Raw genomic sequence first — 20,900 nt, forward strand, 5'->3', positions numbered from 1 at the left:
GAGGGAGAGAGAATGTATGGGCTTGCCAGGGCCTCCAGCCACTGCAAATTAACTCCAGATGTTTGTGCCACCTTGTGCAACTAGCTGAACATGGGTCCTAAGGAATTGAGCTTGTCTTTAGGCTTCACAGGCAAGTACTGCTAAGCCATGTCTCCAGCCCCCAGCTAAAAGTCTTAATTTCATAAATAAGTTTCCTTGAAACCCCCAAGCACCTTTATTAGTTTATTTGATGCCCAGTATTGTAAATAGTATATATCCAATTTATTATGAATTAAATTCATAATCTTTCTTTTATTTTTACTAGGAATTTGAATTTAGAATTTATTTCTCAGAACATTTTCTCCAGGAAGAATTTTGCAGTACCTTAAAGACTTGACTGACTCCTTTATCCTGCATAACGTCCAAGGTAAATGGTATTTGTTTATGAGAATTGTTAGCAGTTATGGAAATTATTACTTTGAGTAATAAGTTAATAGAAATTTGGAAATAGGCCTACAATTGACTCTTGAATAATAAGTTCTAATTTGCGTGAGTCTTTTCAAGGTGTTCTTCACCACTTGCAGTGCTGGGGAAACAGCCCTGGGCTTGTGCATACTAAGATTAAGCAGTTATATGCCCAGTTCTTAGCTTGTGTTGTGTGTTTCTTGGCGCTTGGAATTGAACCTATAACTTAGGCAAGCACTATAAACACTGAGCTATATTCCTGGCCCTTTTCATTTCTTATTTTGAAATAGGGTCTCGGTAAGTTTCCTAGGTTGGCCTTGAACTCACTTTCGCCCAGAAAGGCCTTTAATTTGAATATAACTACAAAATATCTATTAGTTGATTTTTTTCAGCAAGGATTCTGGTTAGCAGTAGGCTGTTAATAGTTTGTTTGGGGACTGTGGATTTTTGGCTACTTTCTACCTCCTCCAAGGTAAGGTCTCACTCTAGCCCTTGCTGGCTTACAATTCACCCTGTAGTCCCTGGCTTAAAAGTCATGACTATCCTTCTGCCTGTCCCTCCTGAATGCTGGGATAAAGGGTCTGGCTGTTTAATGGCCAACTTTTATGACAAAAATAATAGTTCAAGTGGCTAAGACTGTATAGCCTTACAAATCATTGAATAAATGAAGACATGGCATTTAGGATGTACATGGAATGATTTACCATATATATTTAAATTGTTTTAATTTTAAAGAAAAGTAAATTAAAAGTTTCTAACATAGATATATGCTACATGTAGTATAGATACATAGAGACTAATGTTTAGAAGATACTGGTATTCAGCTTCCTTTTTTTCTTAAAGTTCTGATACTTCTTTTTTATTTTTATTTTTTATTTGTTTGCATATGTGTGTGTACATGCCATTCTCTCTTGCTGAGTTACGTGGATGCTGGGGAATCGAAATTTGGCCATCAGGGTTTACAAGCAAGTACCATTAACCACTGAGCTGTTTACCCAGCCCCAAAAGTGTATCCTAGTCTGGCCTCAAATTCCTGATCCTCCTGCAATTCCCTGCTGGTGTCCACCCCCAAATCAGTTTGTGTGTGTGTGTGTGTGTGTGTGTGTGTGTGTGTGTTGTTTTTTCAAGGTAGGATCTTATACTAGTCCAGGCTAATCTGGCCTTGAACTCACAGTAATCCTCCTAATCTACCTCCCAAGTGCTAGGACTTAAGGTATGCACTACCACACCTGGCAGTATTGCTTTATTTATGAGAGAGAACTAGAGAGAGGGAGAGGTCGTATGCCAGGGCCTTAGCCACTGCAAATGAACTCCAGACACATGCTACCTTGTGTATTTGGCTTATGTGGGTTCTGGGGATTCAAACATGGGTCTGTCCTTAGGCTTCCAGGCAAGCGCCTACATTACTAAGCAAGCCATCTACCTTTTTGTCCCAAGCCACACACATAAGCCTGATGCCAAAAGTGATGTAAGTAACTGATGTTTGAAGAGGCAAGAGGTACTGGCATGCCCATGTACACATGCCTGCGTGCGTGCGCATACACACACACACACACCCACACAACTTAAGGACATAAAGCACTATCAGAGGAGTGATATACATTGTTTTAATCCTGGAGTGACATCTGACATGCTATTGCTATCTGATACATACTTTTTGGCTTTTGTTTTTGTTTTTTTCAAAGTAGGGTTTCGCTCTAGCCCAGGCTGACCTGGAACTCACTATGTAGTCTCAGGCTGGCTTAGAACTCTCCAGCAGTCCTCCTATCTTTGTCTCCTGAGTGCTGGGATTAAAGGCGTGCACCACCACACCTGGCACATTTTGGCTTCTGTAGCTGCTATCTTTTTGGATTGAGAAATATGTTCTTAGTTTATAGAAATATATTTTTTTTGTCTCCAGAATATAGTACCTGTCACGTAAGTGCAAACTTAAAAATCTTATTTCTATGAGAGAGCGAGCCAGAGCAAGCACGCGTGAGAGATGTAAGTGTCACCTTGTGTGTCCTTCTGACATAGGTCCTGGGGAATCATTCCTGGGATCCTTTAGCTTTGTAGGCAGCTACCTTAACCACTAAGCCATCTCTCAAGCCCCAAACATTTTTTTTAGTCAGGGATGATTGCCCTGTCTTACTATATTTGAAAAATAATAAATGATCTGTAAAATCCTATTGTTACCTGGAAGTAAATAAACATTAAGGTGAAACTGCTTCAGTTCTTTTGTGATTTAACTTTTGATCTTTCATTTGATTAGGAGAAAGAAATGGGTCGCTCCAATTCTCGATCCCATTCTTCAAGATCAAAGTCTAGATCACAATCTAGTTCTAGATCAAGATCAAGATCACATTCTAGGAAGAAGAGATACAGGTGAATTAGTGTGCTTCTAGTACTTTTAATTCAACTAATGTGTGTCCTATATGTAGATGTGCTAAAGCCATTAGTATATTTCATTTTCATAAAAGCCCTCATTGTCTAAGTTGCAACCCAGTAATCTAGTGGGTGTGACTCTAGATCTGAGAATCTGTCTTGTTATTTTTTTCATGTTAAAGAGGTGAGTTGGATAATGCAAGGATATTTGGCAGTGAATGATCTCTATTTTATAGTTTTTCATTTCTGGCTTTGTTTCTTTCTTTATATTTTTTGGTTTTTCCGAGGTAGGGTCTCAGTCTAGCCCAGCCTGGCCTGGAATTAACTATGTAGTCTCAGGGTGGCCTCGAACTCACGGCAATCCTCCTACCTTGGCCTCCCAAGTGCTGGGATTAAAGGAGTGTACCACCACGCCCGGCTGACTATGTTTCTTTAAAAGAATAATTCTCATTTTTGTTATAAAATGATAATGGTTTTTCTTCAAATAATAATGTTCATAACAGAGAAAGTAGAAGCCACACGTTAAAATAACAGTGACCATAATCCTATCAAGTTAATACTGGCTTATAACTTTTTCCCTGTTAAACAGTACATTATGTTATATCATTAAAATTTTATTTTATAGTGTCACTCTTAAATGCCAGCCTAGATACGTTATAACTTATTATTGGATATCTTGCTCCCCCTAGTGTTTTCTATGCCTAGTTTCCTATGGCTTATAATTCATTCTCATTTACCTTAGAAGTGAGTTTTTTAAATATTAGAAACAGTAAGCTTATACGGACAAGGTTTTTTTTTTTTTTGGGCAGTAGTTTTTACTTTTGATTATTTATGTACTGTATTCAGGCAGACATATTTTGGGATAGTAGTTTGAAGTGCTTTAGTTTTCTTGCATTGATATTTATTTCATTTTTAGTTCTAGGTCTCGTTCCAGAACGTATTCCAGATCTCGTAGTAGAGATCGTATTTATTCTAGAGATTATCGTCGTGATTACAGAAACAATAGAGGAATGAGACGACCTTATGGGTATAGAGGAAGGGGTAGAGGGTATTATCAAGGAGGAGGAGGTAGATATCACCGTGGTGGCTATAGACCTGTCTGGAATAGAAGGCATTCTAGGAGCCCTAGAAGAGGTAGATCACGTTCCAGGAGTCCAAAAAGAAGATCTGTTTCTTCTCAAAGATCCCGGAGCAGATCTCGCCGGTCATACAGATCTTCTAGGTCTCCAAGATCATCATCATCTCGTTCTTCATCACCATATAGTAAATCTCCTGTATCTAAAAGACGAGGGTCTCAGGAAAAACAAACCAAAAAAGCTGAAGGGGAACCCCAAGAAGAGAGTCCTTTGAAAACTAAATCACAGGAGGAACCAAAAGATACGTTTGAACATGATCCATCTGAATCTATTGATGAGTTTACTAAGTCAGCCACATCTGGTGATATTTGGCCTGGCCTTTCAGCTTACGATAATAGTCCCAGATCACCGCATAGTCCTTCCCCTATTGCTACACCACCTAGTCAGAGTTCATCTTGCTCAGATGCCCCCATGCTTAGTACAGCCCACTCTGCCAAAAATACCCCTTCCCAGCACTCACATTCCATTCAGCATAGCCCGGAAAGGTCTGGGTCAGGTTCTGTTGGAAATGGGTCTAGTCGATACAGTCCTTCTCAGAATAGTCCAATTCATCACATCCCTTCACGAAGAAGCCCTGCAAAGACAATCACCCCACAAAATGCCCCAAGAGATGAGTCTAGGGGACGATCCTCATTTTACCCTGATGGAGGAGATCAGGAAACAGCAAAGACTGGAAAGTTTTTAAAAAGGTAAGAATGAAATGTAGGGAATTAAGATAATAACTGTTATAAAATTGCATTGTTACTTGTGTTTAGATTTTCTTGTTCCTACTTTATAATTCCAGATTTGTTTAAAGGTTAAACTTGGAAGTTTTAATAATGAGTTAATATTCCTTCAATCAGTCCACAACTAATGGTTATAAAAAAGGCAAAATTGAATGATATAAAAATAACCATAAACAGTTAACTTTGTGTGAGCGCATTAGAATTTTTTTCCTTTTGTATAAGAATTGTGGCTGGGTATGGTGGCACATGCCCTTAATCACAGCACTCGGGAGGCAGAGGGAGGCAGAGGTAGGATTGCTGTGAGTTCAAGGCCACCCTGAGACTACATAGTGAATTCCAGGTCAGCCTGGACCAGAGTGAGACCCTACCTTGAAAAACAACAACAAAAAAGGATTGTGACCTACATTAATGTGGTCATATTATGTGCTCTTTATTTGGTGGTGGTATTAGCAGACCAGCTGTCAGTACTTAATAAATTCCACAGGACTTAGAAAAGATATTTTTAAAAAATATTTATTTGCGCTGGGCGTGGTGGCGCATGCCTTTAATCCTAGCACTCAGGAGGCAGAGGTGGGAGGATTGCCGTGAGTTCGAGGCCACCCTGAGACTCCATAGTGAATTCCAGGTCAGCCTGGGCTACAGTGAGACCCTACCTCGAAAAACAAACAAACAAAAAATACTTATTTGTAAGCAGAGAATGTGTGTGTGTGAGAGAGAGGAGACAGACAGAGAGAATGGACATGCCAGAGTTCCAGCCAATGCAAATGAACTCCAGACGCATGTGCCCCTTGTGTATCTGGCTTACATTGGTCCTGGGGATTCAAACCTGGATCCTCTGGCTTTGTAGGCAAATGCCTTAACCACTAATCCATCTCTCCAGCTCAGAAAAGATATTTTTTAAGACTATAATATTTTAAATAATTTTACATTCTAATCTAAAGAATTTCAGAAAAAGGTGCTAGCAAATTAATCAAAATTATCTAAGTTAGTGTGATTAACATACCGGGTGACAAAGAACAAATATGCTCTGTATGGTGTGACCTAGACTTACTTTTTTTTTGTTGTTGTTTTTTGTTTTTTTGTTTTTCGAGGTAGGGTCTCACTCTGGTCCAGGCTGACCTGGAATTAACTATGTAATCTCAGGGTGGCCTTGAACTCATGGCAATCCTCCTACCTCTGCCTCCCGAGTACTGGGATTAAAGGCATGCGCCACCATGCCCGGCTAGACTTACTTTCTTTAATCGATACTTAGCTGCATAATAATGGCCAGTAGTAGTATTTCATGTATTTATTTTTTGTTCGTTTTCATTTTGAATGCAACAGAGAGAGGGAGAATGGGCGCATCAGGCCTTCCAGCCACTGCAAACAAACTCCAGATGCATGCACCAACTTGTGCATCTGGCTTACTTGGGTCCTGGGGGATGGATCCTTGAATCAGGGGTCCTTAGGCTTCACAGGCAAGCGCTTAACCGCTAAGCCATCTCTCCAGCCCCCAGTAGTAGTATTTTAAAGAGCAAAGGTTATATGGGCTGGTTTGTGATTCAAATAGAGTATCAAATACCTAATGCTATTTTAAAATTTTTTATTTAATATTTTTTGAGGTAGGTTCTTGATCTAGTTAGGATGTCCAGGAATTTACTTTGTAGTCAGTCTCAGAGTGTCCTCAAGCTCATGGTTATCCTACCTCTGCCTCCTGAGTGCTGGTATTAAAAGTGTGTGCCACCATGCCTGGCTATACCTAATATTATTAATGTCTATGTTTGTGTGAGCTCTTGTTTACAGTAACAGATAAGAAATAAGTGAAGGAGCAGGATGTTGTGGAGTATACCTACAATTCCAGCACTTGGGGAGGTGGAGGCAGGGAATATCAGAGTTGTATTATTCTACCCTTAGCTACATATGTGGCAAGTTGGAAGCCAGCATGGGCTACATGAGATTCTGTCTCTGAAAGCCACACAAATAAAATCATCTAAAATTTTATAATTATAGTTCTAATAAAGTATTGTCTATTAGTGTTTCCTAGCCTCAGAAAGTTAAATTTAGGTTTTGTTCAATACTGTAGACTCTCTGTAGCAATTGGGGTTATTAGTTGAGAATTGAGGAGTGTGGCTACATTTTGAAAATGTCTTTTTAAAGTTGAGGAACTCTGATAATTAAGTTTATTTTAAAACCCTGTAAGTTATATAGGAATGCTTTTAATTATTTTAAAAGCAATCTAAAAATGTACTTTCAGTTAGGTTATTTCTGCTCTGCTGGTCCTGTGCTTTTGGACAACACATTTAAGTATGCAGGAATCTACAATGAATGCAATCCAGAGTTACTGTCCTCTTTTGCTTATTCACAGGTTCACAGATGAAGAGTCTAGAGTATTCCTGCTTGATAGGGGTAATACAAGGGATAAAGAGGCTCCAAAGGAGAAAGGATCAGAGAAAGGGAGGGTAGAGGGAGAATGGGAAGATCAGGAAGTTCTAGATTACTTCAGTGATAAAGATTCTGGAAAACAAAAGTTTAACGATTCTGAAGGGGAGGATACAGAGGAGACGGAGGATTATAGACAGTTTAGAAAGTCAGTCCTCGCAGATCAGGGTAAAAATTTTGCTACTGCGTCTCATCGGAATACTGAGGAGGAAGGACCCAAGTACAAGTCCAAAGTTTCACTGAAAGGCAATAGAGAAAGTGATGGATTTAGAGAAGAAAAAAATTACAAACTGAAAGAGACTGGATATGTAGTGGAAAGGCCTAGCACTGCAAAAGATAAGCACAAGGAAGAAGACAAAAGTTCTGAAAGAATAACAGTAAAGAAAGAAACTCAATCACCTGAGCAGGTAAAGTCTGAAAAGCTCAAAGACCTCTTTGATTACAGTCCCCCTCTCCATAAGAATCTGGATACACGAGAAAAGTCTACCTTCAGGGAGGAAAGTCCACTTAGGATCAAAATGATAGCCAGTGATTCTCATCGTCCTGAAGTTAAACTCAAAATGGCACCTGTTCCTCTGGATGATTCTAACAGGTAATTCTACACTGATGCCCAGTAAGTAATCAATCTAGGGTAGTTAACACTGATATTAATTATCTTTCTGAACTTAACGATCTACACATTCAAACCAATGGTGTATTTTGTGTGTGTGTGTTTGTTTTTGATATGTTCTAGACCTGCTTCCTTAACTAAAGACAGGCTACTTGCTAGTACGCTTGTCCATTCTGTCAAGAAAGAGCAAGAATTCCGGTCCATCTTTGACCACATTAAGTTGCCTCAGGCCAGCAAAAGCACTTCAGAGTCATTTATACAACACATTGTGTCCTTGGTTCATCATGTTAAAGGTATGTTTAACTTATTTAGTACTGAAATTAAATTTTTCTTGCATTCCTAATGAAAAGTGAGTAGTTATGCTTGGTAATTAGTGTATCTTAGAGCTAGCAGTTGTGTATCAGTATTATTAAACATTTGGAAATAGTTTGTGTAGGATCTCATGAAGATACTTAAAAAGTGACCAGAAAGCTAAAATTAAAGCATTGTAAAAAACCTGTGTCATGTTAACATGATAGAGATTTGTTTAATATCTAAAGTTTACAAAAATGTATTTCATGAGAGGTACAAAATGCTTAAAGATTATCTCTATGTCTATGGCTGGTAACACTGATTTGTAACAAAGTTAGGCAATATTGTTACTATTGTTTTACTCAATTTCTTTTTGGTTTTTAAGGAAATCTGGAACCACTAGAAAAAGAGTATTTCTTGTTTGTGCTACTTATTTGTTGATACTATTTAGTTTTTAAATGATAGACCAGAAGAAAATTTACCAAGAGTTTTAAACCAGTAAAGTTCAATAAGCTTGTAAGCATGTTAGGTAAATAGTGATTATGTGAGTAGTGACTAATTACAGTAATAGGATCATTTTTTAGGTTCTGAAGATACGGATGTTCATGTCAACTAAAGTAATACTTTTTATGTTTTCATTAGCATGTAGTTCTAGTTTCAAAAATACTAACAGTTTTCAAAAGATTTAGGGCATGACTTTTGGGCAGTTAGGTAAGTTTTGTTTTGGTGTGTATGTGTGTGTGTGTGTAATTAGTAGGTTCCTTCCCAGGAATTTCACTATTGATCGAAAATGTCCTTCCACCCCTCCACTCTCTTCAAGTTTGTTATGACAACAACTCATAATAGCTGAAACTTGTCACTCAGAGTTCTTTATGCACTTGATATTTCAAAACTGGATAATGACTTTCTTTTTCATTATTGTTACTTAAAACATGGGAACAAAAAGTTTTGCTATTTGGCTATAAATAAGCTTGTGAACCAGTTTATGACCATGTTACTGTGGTCCATAAAATATGAAACATTAACATTTTTTTCTTCTTTTTTTGGCCTGTCCACATTTTACAATTTATTGTTGAATTTTGAGATCAGATTTTGATAAATTTTTTTCCTTTTTCATTTTCTTTTTTACTTTTTTAGAAGAACTGTAGTTATGTTTCATAATTGGTGTTGTGCAACCGAACTGAACAGCTCTTACTTTATATAGAGCTGAAAATGCCCAGTGATGTTTTCTTTTTCATTATAACTAGGTCCTGGAATATGTTTTGAAATGGCAAAATCCATGTTTCAAAGTAAAATAGCTGTTGAAAGATACAGGCAAAGTTGAATCTTCTGTCTTCCTGGCAAAAGTGGCATAAAAACTGAGTTGCTAGCTCAAATTCCTGGGTTTCATGGAATTATGATTGAGGCACTACCCTTGTAGTGGCCGTTTCAAGTTTTAATGATTGGTTATGAGACATGTGCTGGATATTGGGCGGTAAGTTGACACAGATGTATGTTGACATGTTAAGCAGATAGCTTACTTCATAATGTAACATTTCATAAATCATGACTTTATACGTCTCTATTTTACATTTGCAGCATATCTTGAACTGATTTAGAAACTAATCAATATTGGTATTACCAATTTAAAAATTGTATAAAGACAGACAACAATACCAAATGTGCTGTCAGGTTTGCCAAGATGCCAGATTTTTGCAATAATTAGTGTATGTAAATTGATTTCAAAAATATTTTTCCAGTTGAATGGCAGCATTTTTTGTAAAGCCATTTCTGTTGATGTATCAGCATAGTTCTTGAAATAATTTTTTCAGTTTACTCAAGCTATCTTATTTTCATATTTTTTGTTTCTTTAAATGATTTTTAAAGCAGTAATAGCTTCATTGACTCATAAATTGGCAAGGTGTAAGGACATGGCATGTATTACTATTCCTTTTGCTCTGTTGAAATAGTAGTCTGTTAGAATGGAATGGGACTCTGGATTTAATCCACTGATTGTTCTTGGATTATATGTAGTACTGACAGGGACCTGTGAGGAACTTTGCAGTCACTTAGTTGTTGAGGTAAAGAAAGTTAAAAGAAAGAGTAGGAGGTACTTTTTTTTTTTTAAACCCTGAATTCTCTTCTGCTAGGTTTCTTGAGTATTTTTGTTTTCCATGACCTTCTGTCACAAGTGAAAATCCCCTCTTAAAATAAAGATTCTAACTTGGCAGTGTTTCTCCTAAATCAACAGAGCAATACTTCAAATCAGCTGCAGTGACCCTAAATGAGCGGTTCACTTCCTATCAGAAAGCCACTGAAGAGCATAGTGCCCGGCAGAAGAGCCCAGAGATACACAGGTATGTGCAGTACTGAATCTGCAGATGAAAACAAAATGTAGGTGAAGTTTGTTATCAATGTTGCAAATACACTTGAATTTTCTTCATTTGTATTTTGAATAAATATATTTATAAGGTTTGAAAAAGAGTTTTTCTTTCTTTTTTTTCTCGAGGTAGGGTCTCACTCTAGCTCAGGCTGACCTGGAATTCACTATGGCGTCTCAGGGTGGCCTCGAACTCACGATAATCCTCCTACCTCTGCCTCCTGAGTGCTGGGATTAAAGGCATGTGCCACTACGCCCGGCTAAAATTTTTCTTTTTAATATTACCTGATTGGAATTATTTTTTTCCCCCCTCAAGGTAGGTTCTCACGCTAACCTAGGCTGATCTGGAACTCACTCTATAGTCCCAGGCTGGCTATAAACTATGCAGTCCTCCTGGGGACTCTGCCTCCTGAGTGCTGGGATTTAAGGTGTGCGCCATGATACCTGGCTTTAGAACATAAAACATTAACTTTTAATCACTATAGTATGGAGTTTAAATATAGATGGTAGCATTTTTGTACTTTCTAAATTTATTTATTTATTTGAAAGTGACAGACACAGAGAAAGACAGACAGAGGGAGAGAGAGAGAATGGGCGTGCCAGGGTTTCCAGCCTCTGCAAACGAACTCCAGATGCATGCGCCCCCTTGTGCATCTGGCTAACGTGGGTCCTGGGGAAACGAGCCTCGAACCGGGGTCCTTAGGCTTCACAGGCAAGCACTTAACCGCCAAGCCATCTCTCCAGCCCTTGTTTGTACTTTCTAGAGGGAGAAGGTTGTGGAGTGAATGCCTCAAAGCATCCCTGGAATTTCTGTCAGTCTGAAATAGTACTCCTTAGTTTGAAGCAAGTTTTTTTCATTAAAAGAATATTAATGTTGAAGTGAGGTGATTGTGTGGATTCCTGGCTCTCTCACTTCATTTCATTGGCAATGGGTTATCTAATATTACATACAATATTTTCAGGGTGATGGTAGAAATTAGTGGTATTGATTATAAAATTATATAATTCAAGAGTTGAGTTCTTACGAGTGCTTTTAATTGGCAACTATTAAATCACTGAGAGCTGTAACAAGTAACTAGCTTAGAAAGGAAAAGCATAGCATAAAACTTAGTGGATTAGATGTTTGAAAATATAAGGATTCTTTAAGAGCCAGTAGTCATATTTATAAATGTTCATTGATGATTGTATATATAAAGTGAAAATATTCAGTAAAAGCATTTTTTATTTGTTTGTTTTTGTGAGGTAGGGGTCTCACTCTAGCACAGGCTGACCTGGAATTCACTATGGAGTCTCAGGGTGGCCTTGAACTCATGGCAATTCTGCCTCCTGAGTGCTGGGATTAAAGGTGTGCGCCACCATGCCCGGCTCAAGTCAAAGCATTTTTTAAAAATTTCATTTTTATTTATTTTGAGGGAAAGTGACAAATTTGCCAGGGATGGGGCCAGTGGAAGCAAGGGAGAGAACAGAAGCACCAGGGTCTTTAGCCGCTGCAAAAACTCCACAGACACATGCACAACCTTGTGCAACTGGCTAATGTGGTCTGGGAAAACGAAACTGGGTCCTTTGGCTTAGCAGGCAGCCCCCAAAGCATTTTTTTTTAAATGTTCAAGTAAGTTTGGTATTAGCTTTCATTTATATATATGAAAGTCTACCAAGGGCTGGAGAGATGGTTCGCCATTTAAAAGCACTTGCTTTTCTTGCAAACCTTAATGGCCTGAGTAGATTTCTCCAGTAACCACATAAAGCTAGTTGCACAAAGTAACATACGCATCTGGAGTTCATTGCAGTGTCCGGAGGTCCTGGTGTGCCTACTCTTCCCATCTCCTTAATTGAAATTATGAAAAACTAGCTTTAAAAAAAGTTTACACAGGGGCTGGAGGGATGGTTTAGTGGTTAAGGCATTTGCCTGCAAAGCCAAAGGACCCAGGTTCAATTACCCAGGGCCCACATCAGGCAGACGCGCAAAGAGATGCACATGTCTGGAGTTCGTTTGCAGTGGCTGGAGGCCCTGGTGCATCCATTCTCTCTCTCCTTCTCTCCCTCTGTCAAATAAATACATAAATAAAAAGACTTAAAAAAAAAGTTTATCTGGGCATGGTGGCACATGCCTTTAATCGCAGCACTTGGCAGGCAGAGGTAGGAGAATCACCATGATTTGAAGGCCACGCTGAGACTACCGTAATGAATTCCAGGTCACCCTGGGCTAGAGTGAAACCCTGCTTTAGGGGAGAAAAAATGTTTACACAGGGCTGGAGTGATTTCTTAGTGGTTAAGGCACTTGCCTGCAAAGCCAAAGGACCTTGGTTCAGTTCCCCAGTACCCACATAAAGCCAGATGGACAAGGTGGCACATGTGTCTGGGATTTGTTTGCAGTGGTTAGAGGCCCTTATGTGCCTCTTCGATCTGCCTCTCTCTCACTGTCAGATAAATAAAAGATAGTAAGAAAAAAAAAAGTCTATACAAACTTAAATTTATTCCTTTCATTATGAGATGGTGACTTGCTTTGTAGCCCTAGCTGCTCTGGTACTCCCTACGTAGCTAAGGTGGTCCCTGAAATCGCAGGATTCCTTGTGCTTAAACTTCTGGAGTGCCATTATAGATGTGTATTGCTACATTCTTTTGTTTGTTTGTTTTTTTGGGGGTAGGGTCTCACTTTGGCCCAGGCTCACTTGGAATTATAGTCTCAGGCTGCCTTTGAACTCACAGCAATCTTCTTATCTGTGCCTTCCAAGTTCTGGGATTAAAGGCATGTGACACCATGCCTGGTTAATAATCAGTTTTTAACTCAGTCTTAATGTATATCCTTTTTCTTAATTGTTTTAGGATTTAAATCAATAGGCTTACCGTGTCAAATTAATTGATTAGGAGAGAAGTGACTAGAATTTCACAACAATGAGCAGTAGTATGTTTGTTTTTTTTTTAACTAGAAGGTTTATGACTACAAATCTACTTTACTTTACCTTAAGGAGAATTGACATCTCTCCAAGTGCTCTGAGGAAGCATACCCGCTTATCAGGGGAAGAGAGAGTTTTTAAGGAAGAAAATCAAAAGGTATGCTTTTATTTTTTTTACTGTACTTACTTTTCCATGCAGAGTTGAGCTTTGTCAATGATACTATACTCAATCTTGTTAAGGAAAACGTTTATGTCTTGCTTTTAATTATGAATACATTATCTTTATGGCAGTGTACACAGTTTCTTTCTAGAAGAAATTAAGCTTAACATTATTGTATCTTGTTAAAACCAAGAGTACTTTTTGAAAACGCTAATCAAAGAAAAAGTCTGAAGAAAAGGTAAGGAATCAGTGGGTAGACAAATATTATAAAAGCAGATAAATAAAATTACATTATAGTTCTGTGAAGTTTTGAGGTGAGATTAACCAGAAATTGTGTGTGGCTAAAGTAATGCTGTTAGGCTTTCTCTTCTCTTTTTCCTTTTTTTCTAATTTAGCTCAGATGGCTGGTACCTACTATATGGGCCTAGGATGATCTTCAAGTCATGTCAGGGCTCCTGCCTCAGCTTCTTTAGTGCTGAGAATGAAGATGTATGCTCTCACACATGGATGTTGTACATTTTGATGTGGTTTACTTAATAGATGTTTTAAAACAGATTCACAATGAGCCTTTGGAATAAAAACTTTTTGTCACTGTTGGAGTATTTTTAGATGTGGAAAATGACTTTTAAGCTGAAAAAGGAACCATGTGAAAGATGAGTTGTGGTGGTGAGGTGGGGAACAAGGGGCTGGATGAGCCTGGAATTGAGTCGTTGAAGGTTGTTTTTTTTAATTAGTTATGTATGTACCTATGCAGTGTGTAAACAGCACATGTTGGTACCATACTTGTATTAGAGGTCTGAAGGGACCCTCATTGTTATATGAGCCATATGTTAAAAATATGGAACACTTCAAAAATTTGTGTGACATCCTTGCTCAGGGGCCATGCTAATCTTTCCATTGTTCCAATTTTAGTATATGTGCTCCTGAAGAGAGCACGTAGTTGAAGGTTTATGTATACTTGAATAGTTCAAAATTGACATTTACTGGGTGGAGTAACTTAAGTGACAGCCCATAAAATGTAGGTAAAACTGTACAGGAAAGGTAAAAAGATCAACTGACTTGAAAATAATAGGCGATGTGTGGAAATACTGCTTCTTTATATTTTTGGCTATCACTGTTAGGTATATATTATACTTGGAAAATGACCTGTTGAACTTCGAATTTTTCTAAATAAAAAAGGCATATAGCCAGGTGTGGTGGTGCACACATTTAATCCCAGCACTTGGGAGGCAGAGGTAGGAAGATCGCCATGAGTTCAGAGTGAATTTCAGGTCAGCCTGGACTACAGTGAAACCGTATCTAAAAAAAAAAAAAAAAAAAGGAGGGGAATATACCTGCTTTGCAGAGTTGTGGAATAATTGGGCTATTTTGAATCATAGGTATTTTTATTAATAGAAACTGTTATTGATGGGTAGTATATTCAGATTGGACATGCTGTTAACTCCCTTGAAATCTGTAGCATGTGAAGAAGAAGAAAGTGAATTCTGAGCAGGGGAGATAGTGATTTTGGGAAAACTTATGAAGTGAATGTATTTATTCTCCCTATCCCTTTTAATTTCCATACCTTGAATTCAGTGTGGGTTAACTATTTCCTTACCAATTCTGTCCTTGTGTTCTGAAAGTACATATTTTCTTCTCTTATTACTAAGCTTGTTTTGGTCTGAGAGAAAGTCATAACTGATAGGTGGACAAGAAGGATATGGGTTTTATTCTTATTTTCCTTTTCTGAATGAATAATTAACATGTTAACATGCAATAATTGTATATACATTCTGCGTTTTATAAAGTAGCTTTATTATCTTGTTTTTTGGACTCACTAATACCCGGGTGAATAGGAAGGTTTTTGTTGTGATTAGATTTTTTTTTTTGTTGTTCCCCTAGGAGCACATAGGTGAGTAGTTTTTATCTCTGGAGATTCTTTCAATTTGATGAATGCTTATAAATATTATAGTTAGATTTCCCAGAATAAATACTGTTGAATAATCACAAGGATGTCCACATTGCTTAGCATCTTACTGATGTATAATTTCTCTTCATTCCTAGATGCCTCTTTTCATCTTCCTAAATTTTATAGTATTTGAAAAAGCAATGGAACAAGAAGGAGGTGAACTGTGACCCAGTTAAACTAATGTCCGTTGCAATACCTGAATTGAGAAAGGGCAGTATATGGCCCAAAATACTGAGTACAGGATTATGAATATCTTTTTGAATTTGTTTTGACCTGTGTTCAACCTCAGTTTTATTAATCATATTCCACTTGCATGTTATGACAATTACAGAATCTTTTTATATAGTGTCTTTTGTTGGGTTTGTCAACTTGCCTGGGAAGAACTTGATGATAATGAGGCTTAGTTAATAAGCACCATTACTTAAGGATCTCTTAATTTTGTAGATTAAAGGCTACATCACAGCTACAAATTATAACTTTTATCACTGTTCAGATATTTAAAAAAAAAACATTTTGAAGGGTGAGAGCTAATAAGATTGGCTTAGTGAAAAAATGTGTTATACTTTAATGTTTTACAAAAGTTCATTGTGAGTTGTTTAGAGTAAACACTGTAAAATTCAAGATAGCTTTTAGTAACTTCTTTAGTCCCACTGTGTATGCAAATGCTCAGTAAAAGTGGATTTTTTTAAGTCAAGGATGATGGTAATAGGTGATCTACTTTTATCTAATTAGTACTGTATTATTTTAGAAACTGGCTTAAATAAATATGCATGTATATTTCTATTTATTCCCTGAAATGTGCATTTTACATCTGTCTTACAGGGAGATAAAAAATTAAGGTGTGATTCTGCTGATCTTCGGCATGACATTGATCGCCGTCGAAAAGAAAGAAGTAAAGAACGGGGGGATTCCAAGGGCTCCAGGGAATCCAGTGGCTCAAGAAAGCAAGAAAAAACTCCAAAAGATTACAAGGAATACAAATCTTACAAAGATGACAGGTAATTGTTCAAATTGTCCAAGTTAGGTCTTAGCTTCTAATTAGCCTTTAATAATTGTCAGCTTAATTGCTTTCAATTTTGACTATGTAATCAAATGTTTAAATTTAAACAATTAAAATTATTTGTTTTACAGCAAAAATGTAATTGTCTTTTACACGGCTTATGGTGGATGAGGACAAAAACTTTGGAATAGCAAGCTAACACTGAAAAAAAAAATGACAAATTAATGTGTCCTATTATCCAGGCTACATCAGGAGGTTGGACTTCAATGCAGTGCATTTCTAGAAACAGTTTGTGTAAGAACTTTGGTTCGTTATGCTTGATTCCGCACTTTTTCAACTCATAACACCCAGAGTACAAGAATTTTAAACTGATTATCTAGTGGTTTAACATGGGAGCAATTGGGGGGAGGAAGGAATAGAAATAGGAATGTGCATTAGTCTTTCAAAATGTTTCCATGGATACTGTTAGCAGTGGTAAGAGTTAAATGCAGGTATGACTTATTCGGGTGTTACATTAGAGTCATGAAAAATTGATAATATAGGAATACAAAGTATTATAGACAATTGTTTTCTTGCTGTTTATTAGGTAAATGGTGAATTTTACTTGTGCTTTTAAATTTATGACTGGTATTTGTAATGTCATGCTTTTTATTTCTATAATGGTGTTACGGCTCATACCATATGAACTGTTGTCACTCAGGGTGTATAAACTGCAATTCATTTTTCAAGTTGTCCTTAAGAACATTCTTTTGGGGGCTAGGGCTATAGCTAAGTGCTGGAATGTTTACCTAACATGTCCCAGGCAGCTTGGGTTCAATCCCCAGTGCCACAGAACAACCACCAAAAAAAAAAAAAAAAAATCCAAATCCCACAGAAACAAATAAAACCATTCTTTTTCTTGCTCTTCCTTTCCTTTTATTAAAGTAACAGATACTATAAGTTAACTTAAAATAATGAAAGACTGAGCCTTATTCTTGAAATTGGTAGACCACCATTTTGTAACTGGCAGGCAGGCTGTAGCATGTTTGTTAGTTATGTAAAACCATCACTGAAGAAGAATGGGAAGTATAAACCTTGTCAGAGCTCAACGTTCAAGTTACTTATATAATAATTCTAAAGGGGTAGTTGTTTATGACTTGAAAACATCCCTCTTATAAGATTGTCTGAAAGTTTTTAAAAATCTTTTTAAAAATAGCACTCTTTATTTTTCAGCAAACATAAAAGTAGAGAACAAGATCATTCTCGATCATCATCATCTTCAGCATCACCTTCTTCTCCCAGTTCTCGAGAAGAAAAGGAGAGTAAGAAGGAACGAGAAGAAGAGTTTAAAACTCACCATGAACTGAAAGAATACTCGGGATTTGCAGGAGTTAGCAGACCACGAGGAACTTTTGTAAGTAGTAGTTGGTTATAACATTTGAGGTACTGTCTTTTTGTTTAAAATTATTTTTATTTATGTTGTGGGGGCCCCCCAATGGTCTCTCCTCCAGCCACGGCAAACGAACTCCAGGCTCATGTGCCACTTTTTGCATCTGGCTTTATGTGGGTCCTTTGGCTTTGCAGGCAAGTGCCTAACTGCTAAGCCATCTCTCCAGCCCCATAGTGTACCAAGAGATTGTGCAGTGACTATTCTGAAGTCACAGTTAGTCTTGAGAAATACAATGCCATTTGAAGGATGGGCTTCATTAAGGATTACTATTTTTGAGATCTTGAAGTATATGTATAACTTAGATACTTTTCTTGCCTTAAGATCAGTAACTATACATAGAATCAAAGTCACAAGAAGCCGGGTGTGGTGGCTCACGCCTATAATCCCAGCACTCGGGAGGCTGAGGTAGAGGAATCGCTTCAGATCTAGCCTGGACTACAGAGTGAGTTCCAGGTCAGCCTGGGATAGAGTGAGACCTTGCCTTAAAAGAAAACGTCAAAAGAAATTTACTGATTAAGCAATGTTTAACCATTAGATTTTTAAAAACCTGTCTTGAAACATTAAAACTTATTTGTTCACCTGTGTTATAGCTGTTACTTTTTTTCTTATTTTAAGCTCTTGCTTATATGGGTATCAGTCATAGAAATTATACACGTTTCTTTTTTATTATGTATAGCATACATCATACATCTTCCCCAAATTTCTATAAAGTTGTAATGATAGATTTTAGTGTCATATATTTTCTTGCTCTGATTTCTGAAATAATTTCTTCCCTTGAGCTATATCTAGTTGGGTCATTATAGGAAACAAGTTATTTTTCTGATGGGGTTATATTTTGGACACGTGGCTCAATGATAATTCAAAGAAATTATGTAAGTTGGAGCTAGTAAAAGGGGAGAAATGTTCATTACTTAAGAATGTTAGTTCAGGCTATGTTTTGTGGTCTTCCTTTTTGATTGTTTTTCTTAACCTTACTCAACTTCTGGTAGGCAGAATTTTTTTGCTACTAGTATTAATGACCATTGACTCCACAGTGACTGTAAGGTTGAGGTTTAGGTAGGAAATTAGGACATATATGTATATATATTGTTACTGCACTAAAAGTTAAGAGTTTGCATGTAACTAAATACTTTTGATTGTGCTATTAAACCACTTTGTTAATGTTAATCAGTTTCGAATTAGAGGCAGAGGAAGAGCCAGAGGAGTTTTTGCTGGGACAAATACTGGTCCAAACAACTCAAATACTACTTTTCAAAAGAGACCGAAGGAAGAGGAATGGGATCCAGAATATACCCCAAAGAGCAAGAAGTACTTCTTGGTGGGTGTTAGAAATCTGTTTATTTGGTTTGCATTAATTTTCAAAGCACACCAGGTGACTACATCAGAAAGCAGATATCCACTATTACAAGAAGAGTTCACTGTAACTTGGGATAACATTTTCAGAAATATTCTTTTACATTCTTTGAGGTCCCTTTAGTTCTTTTTGCACTTTTATTAGTATCATTTGTGGAATGATCAGGGTAAACTAAAAAAATACCTGATTTGATAACTCCATTCAGAGAACATCTGTCCATACAGCAACAATAAATGCAGAAATCTTCTCTTTGAGTTTCATCAGCTATTTAAGTGAAAGACAAATAACCTTTGTACTTGTAAAAAGGGTCTGAGCAGAGCTGTCTAATTGCTTTGAAGTAAAACGAAATTAGGTTTTATTTTATTATTAGAGTGTGCGAGATAAGAGGGAGTTACAGAGAATAGGAGCACAAGGGCCTCTAGCAATGGCAGATGAGCTCCAGATGCATGTGGCACCTTGTACATGTGTCTCACCTGGGTACTGGGGCATTGAACGTGGGTCCGGAGACTTCGCAGGCCTTAACTGCTAAACCATCTCTCCAGCTACATAGTGAGAACCTGTCTCAAAATACAATTTTTAAAGCCGAGAGTGATGGCGCATGCCTTTAATCGCAGCTCTCGGGAGACAGAGGTAGGAAGATTGCCATGAGTTCAAGGCCATCATGAGACTACATAGTGAATTCCAGGTCAGCCTGGACCAGAGTGAGACCCTACCTCAAAAAAGCAAACAAAAGTAATTGCTAACTATGTTGATTTTTGCTACATTAAGGTAGAGATGCTCATTCCATTCCAGTAGACGACTTCTTTTTTCTTTTTTTTTTTTTTTGGTTTATCAAGGTCTCTGTTGCTCAGGCTGACCTGGAATTCTCTGCCTTCTCAGGGTGGCCTGGATCTCACTACAATCCTCCTATCTCTGCCTCCCGAGTGCTGGGATTAAAAGCCACCACACCTGGCAACATTCAAGTAGCTTTCATTCATTCATTCATTCATTCATTCATTCATTCGTTTGTTTATTTGAGAGAGGATGGGCACACCAGGGTCTCTTGTCGATGCAAACGAACTTGAGTTGCATGAACTACCTTGTGCATCTGGCTTATTTGGTTGCTGGGGAATTGAACCTAGGTTCTCTGGCTTTGTAGGCAAAAGCCTTAAACACCAAACCATCTCTCCAGCACTTCCCCCCCCCCCCCCCATTCTAATAGCTTTCTCAGGATAAACATGGGAGGTAGTGAGCCCTGAATGCTATCTAGACAGGATGAACATATTTTGGTGTTTGCAGTTAAGATTGTATAGCCTTATTATAGAGGCAGATGACCCTAAATACCAAAATATACCAGAAGTACTTTTGTTTTGACTTAAACAATACTGGGTTAAGAAGGATTAAACTTGAAATGTTCCTAACAAATCTGCTTAATTAAATGGAAAAGCCATATTCTGAAGGAAATCTGTTAGGAAAATGGTCAGTGTACTTTTTCAAAAACAGATTTTTATATGTCTCCTGCCATCTTAATAATTACCAAGGATGTAACAGTTATAGAATGATACCTATTGTAATTAAATTTATTTCTCTGCTGAGAAGTTATGCTTGCATGAGTTGACAATATGGATAGAGTAAGATGTTTCATCTGTTGTGTATAAAAGGTCTATCTACTGTCTGACTTGAGCAACTATAATTAGGCTGGCAATTCTGTTATTGCCAATCCCACTGCCTCTCACAGAATACTAAATAAACTTTTCTTTCTGTTAAAAATCTTGATTGTAAAAAATAT

The 20,900-nt window shown here is 37.5% G+C and overlaps 1 protein-coding gene and 1 non-coding gene across 5 annotated transcripts in view; one reads left to right on the forward strand and one right to left on the reverse strand.

The window, feature by feature from the left end:
- The window catches only part of Bclaf1 (BCL2 associated transcription factor 1), a 40,093-nt gene that overhangs the window by 9,436 nt on the left and 9,757 nt on the right, over window positions 1–20,900 (forward strand). For 2 of the 4 annotated variants that reach the window (XM_045158096.1, XM_045158097.1), the window contains exons 2-11: window positions 305–406; window positions 2,696–2,808; window positions 3,725–4,633; window positions 7,014–7,679; window positions 7,821–7,990; window positions 10,219–10,324; window positions 13,314–13,398; window positions 16,172–16,347; window positions 17,562–17,742; window positions 18,950–19,096. In XM_045158096.1, the coding sequence (XP_045014031.1) occupies window positions 2,705–2,808; window positions 3,725–4,633; window positions 7,014–7,679; window positions 7,821–7,990; window positions 10,219–10,324; window positions 13,314–13,398; window positions 16,172–16,347; window positions 17,562–17,742; window positions 18,950–19,096 (2,544 nt within the window). In that variant the 5' untranslated portion in view covers window positions 305–406; window positions 2,696–2,704. Of the gene's footprint in view, window positions 1–304; window positions 407–2,695; window positions 2,809–3,724; window positions 4,634–7,013; window positions 7,680–7,820; window positions 7,991–10,218; window positions 10,325–13,313; window positions 13,399–16,171; window positions 16,348–16,480; window positions 16,644–17,561; window positions 17,743–18,949; window positions 19,097–20,900 lie in introns of those variants that run through there. The other 2 variants (XM_045158098.1, XR_006638895.1) reach the window with 2 other exon arrangements.
- LOC123463766 lies at window positions 14,234–14,337 on the reverse strand. The gene has a single exon (XR_006639151.1). It is a non-coding gene; the product is annotated as a U6 spliceosomal RNA (small nuclear RNA).

Source organism: Jaculus jaculus, chromosome 9 (genome assembly GCF_020740685.1).
Source record: "Jaculus jaculus isolate mJacJac1 chromosome 9, mJacJac1.mat.Y.cur, whole genome shotgun sequence".
Classification (NCBI taxonomy): Eukaryota; Metazoa; Chordata; class Mammalia; order Rodentia; family Dipodidae; genus Jaculus; species Jaculus jaculus.